At 34.5% G+C, this 6,287-nt stretch overlaps 1 protein-coding gene across 1 annotated transcript; it reads left to right on the forward strand.

The window, feature by feature from the left end:
- Window positions 1-1,044: 1,044 nt before the first annotated feature.
- LOC113175313 (olfactory receptor 5I1) lies at window positions 1,045-1,989 on the forward strand. Its single transcript, XM_026379584.2, has one exon. It carries the CDS (start codon window positions 1,045-1,047, stop codon window positions 1,987-1,989), a length of 945 nt encoding a protein of 314 aa, XP_026235369.2.
- Window positions 1,990-6,287: the final 4,298 nt, after the last annotated feature.

The raw sequence follows: 6,287 nt of genomic DNA on the forward strand, positions 1-6,287 counted from the left end.
TTATGTATTTCTAAATCCATTTCTGAGCTTAAGTTCAACATTGCTTTCACTTCAAAGTCATATCAACTCAACTCCTTCAGGTACTTCAAGTTATACTCTTGAAAATATTCTGAGAATTTGAAAGCAGTGATTGAAAACTTTCTCAGGCTTAACCAATTATATTATGCTGAAACAAAAACAGTGGCTTTTTCTGTTTGCTAATTGTCTTAAGATAGCAAGAACATCTATGATTTAATTAGAAGTAAATTTGCAACTAAAAGCTGTATCAGTGGAATAATGTTCACTATTTACTGATGATATATGCCAAAATAATAAAAGCAAACAACTTATTTCACGTTTAATTTATTGTGTGCACAGGATATATGGTGTTATCCAAAGACTTTTCTTGTTAAAAATATATTCAGGTCTGATATTTACTGTTGCTTGTTTTTATCTCACTAACAGAGTTTTTACTTTACATTTTAAAATATAAAAACTTATCTACCACTTTTTAAATTAAAATACTCAATCCACATTGTCAAGAAATATAACACACTAGTATACATTAAATCTTAGAAAACATTGTTCTAAAGTTCTCATTTTAATACATACTCTAGGAATCAATTTTAAATGATATAATATATATATATATACATATATATATAATGTATATATATATATATATACATTTTTTCCATGTTCTTTATACCATCATCAGTCAGTCCATTAATTTACTGCTATGTTAGTAGACTCAGCTATCTATTGTTTTATAACTAAAAATGTTAGTGAAACCATTGATTAATTCCTACACACAGGGAGCCAAATGTCCAATGATAGGAATAATCATTAATTAAATAAATAAAAGATGTAACTATGAAATTGATAGCTAATAAATTATGAAATGTCTCTCCTAGGTTATGCTTTAGAAACTTTGATCATAATGTATTTGACTAGTTAATTATTTTTTAAACAGTACATTACCTGGATATCTCATTATCTTTCTCCTTCCATCTATATGCTATTTTACTAGGTTAAAATTCTCATAAAAGGAAAATCACACCGAAGATGGAATTTACAAAAGGAAACTACACCCTAGTCACTGAATTCATTCTCCTGGGTTTTCCTACTCGCCCTGAACTGCAGATTGTCCTATTCCTCATATTTCTCATATTGTATGGTATGATCTTAACAGGGAACATTGGATTGATGCTGTTAATCAGAACAGATCCACACCTTCAATCCCCCATGTATTTCTTCCTTAGCAACCTGTCCTTTGTTGACCTTTGCTATTCCTCAGTCATTGTGCCCAAAATGCTGATCAATTTCCTCTCAGTAAACAAATCTATTTCCTACTATGAGTGTGCCCTGCAGTTTTATTTCTTCTGCACTTTTGCAGATACTGAATCCTTTATCTTGGCTGCCATGGCATATGACCGCTATGTGGCCATCTGCAACCCTTTACTGTACACAGTTGTGATGTCACGGGGCATCTGCATTGGGTTGATTGTCTTGTCCTACATTGGAGGCAACATGAGCTCTGTGGTTCACACATCCTTTGCCTTTATTCTGAAGTACTGTGACAAAAATGTCATTAACCACTTTTTCTGTGACCTCCCTCCCCTGCTTAAGCTCTCCTGCACAGACACATCAGTTAATGAGTGGCTCCTCTCCACATATGGCAGCTCAGTGGAAATTATCTGTTTCATCATCATCATCACCTCCTACTTTTTCATCCTTCTCTCAGTCTTAAAGATCTGCTCTGCTGGTGGGAGGAAGAAAACCTTCTCTACCTGTGCCTCTCACCTGACTTCTGTGGTCATCTATCAGGGGACTCTTCTCTTCATTTACTCCCGTCCCAGTTCTGTGTATGCTCCCAACACTGATAAAATCATCTCCGTGTTCTACACCATTATCATCCCAGTGCTGAATCCATTGATTTACAGTTTGAGAAATAAAGATGTAAAAGATGCAGCGAAGAAAGCTCTACACTCAAAGATAAATTCTTCATGAGAGAAAATATTTCAAGATTCATCTAATTCCCTGATTAATAACTCTAAATGGGCACCTGCAGCAACCTTACCAGCAGGCACACACCTACTTGCATAACAGGCTATTATCACATTTGTTTTTTTTCACACAATCAATAACAGGCTATTATCACATTTGTTTTTTCACACAATCAATATAGGCTATTATCACATTTGTTTTTTCACACAATCAAATGCTTTATAATCCCACGATAAAAGTAAACATTAAAAAATGTTTTGTTATTAAGTAACTAAATAATAGCTGCTCTTCAATATGTGTTTGGTTACAGGCTTGGAATGTATGTTAAAATTGTTTGAGTCATGATATAACAAATATTTCAGAAAACTGTGGGTATATATGTATGCAAAATATCTCAGAAGTGTGGTTTTATGGGTAAGAGAAGATGCCAGATTGCCTAGATATGTATGTTATGTCTGCACCTGGATAATGAATGGTACAATGAAAAGATTACTGTACTTTTCTCAGCCACAGTTCATTTGCCTGAAAATGAGAGAGAATCCTTTTACCTGCATCATTGATTTTAGTGGTCAGTAGTGTTAATACACTTAAGTGCTAAGAATAATGTCTGTACAGTTTTAACAGTTAAATGATTTTTACTTTATATAGTTGTATTACACATTAATTAGAAGGCACATCATATAATAAGGAACATTTGGAAAGCAAAAGTTAAAAAATACTTTTATAAAGGGCAACTTAGTTACTTTTTATTTTTATTTTTTTTTTTTAAAGAGAGAGTGAGAGAGTTTTTTAGTTCTCGGCGGACACAACATCTTTGTTGGTATGTGGTGCTGAGGATCGAACCCGGGCCGCACGCATGCCAGGCGATCGCGCTACCGCTTGAGCCACATCCCCAGCCCTTAGTTACTTTTTAATAATCTTCTACACTTAGTTTACCCCAGAGTGTTTTTTCACACAATCTAAATAGTAGCTTGAGCAACAAAGGTAAACTATAATAAAAAATAATTATATTTTTTCCTATCTATTATTGTTTATCTTGTCAAAGTATTGCTGACAGAATGGAACATTCTGTGGCATCTCAGAAACAGTGTAAGCCACTATGTTATGATAGTGTGTACCTATGTCTTCATGGAGAAATCATTTCAGTGCTATAGTAGAAAACTATAATGGGAATTCATTGCAAAATATATTTCAGAAACCAATACATTTTGCTGTTCATAATTATTATTCTGTGATAATAAATACCTATAATCTTTGATCTGGAAATACCAGAGTAAAAGTATATTTACAACAATATTCTCTCTATTACAGCCAAAATAAATTTTTGTGCCAGTTTTAAATTTCTCTTTACAAACTTTCTTGATATTTCTCTCCTAAAATGTTCCTTCTCAGCATTTCTGGTGCTTCATTTGGTAAGAAGAGAGCACACACTCTCAAAACTTCAATCAAACTGAACACTCTACTCCTGAATTTGGTTTCACTGTTATTCAAACAAGTTTATAATCATGCAGAGCATGTTAGATGCAGGGTTTCTAAACAAAACTTTTTATGACAGCCAAGTCCTTGACATACTTAAGCATCTATTAGTGATAATATCTACATTGGGTAGATTAAAGTTGCAAATTAAAATCTTACTTTTTTATGCTACTGCCATTTGGTAGTCAATAATGATATCACAGACATTATATTGTTTCTCAGAAAACATAATTATTTCTATGTAAGAGAATAGTAAAGTTAGAATGTGCCAGTGGTTTTTAGAGTTCCTTAGGCGATTCCAATGTACAAGCTGGAGCAACACTTAGAGAAACCCTGGCTCAGCTCAGCCTGCTTACTATGCATCCTGAAGGCCATCATCTGCTGTGCTTCCTGGAGTCCTGCCCTCCTCATTATACAGGGAGCCTGCTGTATTTCTTCACTAATGGCAGGTGCTTGCTGAATTCCTGTGGCTCTAATGCAGCTAGCAAAGCTGAAATTATATTTTAGATCCCACACAGTCATCATTTTCAGAAGCTGACCACCTACCTACAATATGACTAAGACCTTCCTAAAGCATCTTTGCTGAAATATGTGTGGTCCCTGTGCTGGTATCAAAAGGAACTTACTCTGCATTTCAATATTGGCAGCAGAAACCTGTAAGTATTATGGGGTTAGGAGGTTTATGTTAAAGTCTCATATAATTACTTCTTTTTAACTAATTCTAACCTAGGAATTTATTGGATAAATGTAGCTCCCAGCCAGGAGCCTACTGAGAATGATACCCAGAAGAATCCAGCCCTTTCAGTGTGCCATTCATAAACATATATTTAATTATATTTAATTTTCAAATAAAACCAATTATAAAAGTGTGCTTATTTCAAACAGATGTATGCATACAACTGAATAAAGATGATACACAGAATTTTATATGTCACTTTATCTATCTGGGGTGATGGAGGATTCTTCTAGCTATGTCCACAGAAACTTTGTACTCTGTGGCTCACTAAACCGTTGATTTAGAAGAATAAACCACAAATCCATGTCTTATGTTAAGAAGCAGAAGAATAGAAGATGGAAGAAATATTGGATATTTATTTGTGTGAGTGTGAGTGTGTGAAAATTCTAGAGATAAATAAGTAGTACAATCTTTGTTTCAACTACTGTTGATATCATTACAGCTGGAACACATAACTTACTTTTTTCAATAATCTATTTCAAACTCTCTTCAATCTCAACAAACACCTCAACTGTTATGGTTTCTTTTTTGGTAAAAGTATTCAAACTATTATTGTTGAAATGTCCATTTCACTAGTAGTTATTTTTATATTGAATTGTTTTACTTTTCTATTAAGTTTTTCCACTAGGAGTGAACATAATATAAGAGACTTTAAAGGCTCTCCTGCCTTCCAGAAATTCTGCCCACCTCCCTCATTATATGGAAGTAACGATATAACTCATAGACAATCACCACAATCAGGACTTTTTTCCTGATGGTTCAGTAGCATGGGCATCCCAATATGACCAACTAACAGTCCTCCATGTAATTTGATGGAATTCTTGTTAGGATTTCAGGAGAAAGAATACTCAAACACATACCTACACATCAGTGATAAATCTATTAAAAGAGATATTTTTTTAAAAAATTACTCCATTCACAAGAGCTGCCCCAAAATAAAATACTTGGGAATAAATTTAACAAAAGTGATGAAAGATCTCTACAATGAACTATAGATCACTGGAGAAAGAATTGGAAAAAGACTTTAGAAGATAGAAAGATGATTTTTAATAAACAAAGCATATTTCAAAATTGTGAGGATGGGAAGACAAAATTTTCTTAATGTACCTTCAGATGCAAAATTGTGAGGAGCTGTCTCTTTTTCTTCCTTAGTTTATCATACTTGATTTTGGTGAGTTAAAAGTAGTATTATCAACTTAGCATAGAAGACATCATTCCCCCAGGGGAAAAATGGATAAATATTCAAAAATCATAGCTATCTCAGGATGACTCAAGGGGACATTTATTTATCTGCTATAATAGAGTAGGGCAAAAAAAGAAAAGAAAAAGAAAGAAAGAAAGAAAGAAAGAAAGAAAGAAAGAAAGAAAGAAAGAAAGAAAGAAAGAAAAGAGAAATGGAGGATAAATTCACAGAAGACTACTGGGAAAAGAGAATGCTTGAGATATTTGTACATGGCTAGAAATAAGAGACAGGAGAGTGTGGTCGGTACGAGCCACAGGGTGGGTACCATCTTTTGTCTCCAACAAAGTGCTCTGTTAGAAACACAAAAATATTTTGCCCCTGAGGGTTTCTTGCTGTGGACAACCCTAAAGTGAGAGATGTTGCTGCTTGTAACTGGTCACTAATGGACTACTATTGTGTCACCTTAGGAATAAAACCAACATCCTTTTTGAACACACACACATGCCACTCACTCCAATGCTGCGGCCTTTCCACAAGTGCTCCCCTGGACATCAGTTACACAGATGCAGTATATGCATCCATGCCTCAGACCCCAGAATCACCAGCATTGCAAGCTACATTGCATTCTGCACCCAGATCCTCAGTTTCTCTGTGCATGCCCACACTGTTGTCAGTAGCTCTATTGCATTAGCAAGTTAGTATGTGCCCTGCACCCCAGGACTGCTGTATCTCCATTCATTTCCAACACAATCTTTCTGAGTGTACCTATGCTTTGGACAACTGTTGCTATGGTTGGAAATTGTCTTTCCAAAGCTCATGTTAAAACCTATTTCTATTGTGGTATTATAAGGCAGGACTTTCAGCAAAAGTATTAATTTATGACGGTTTTGCCCTCATAAACTCTTA

Source organism: Urocitellus parryii, chromosome 4, assembly GCF_045843805.1.
Source record: "Urocitellus parryii isolate mUroPar1 chromosome 4, mUroPar1.hap1, whole genome shotgun sequence".
Classification (NCBI taxonomy): Eukaryota; Metazoa; Chordata; class Mammalia; order Rodentia; family Sciuridae; genus Urocitellus; species Urocitellus parryii.

Coding starts and splice junctions, on each gene's coding strand:
- LOC113175313 (XM_026379584.2), top strand. CDS start 1,045: ATGGAATTTACAAAAGGAAACTACACCCTAGTCACTGAATTCATTCTC.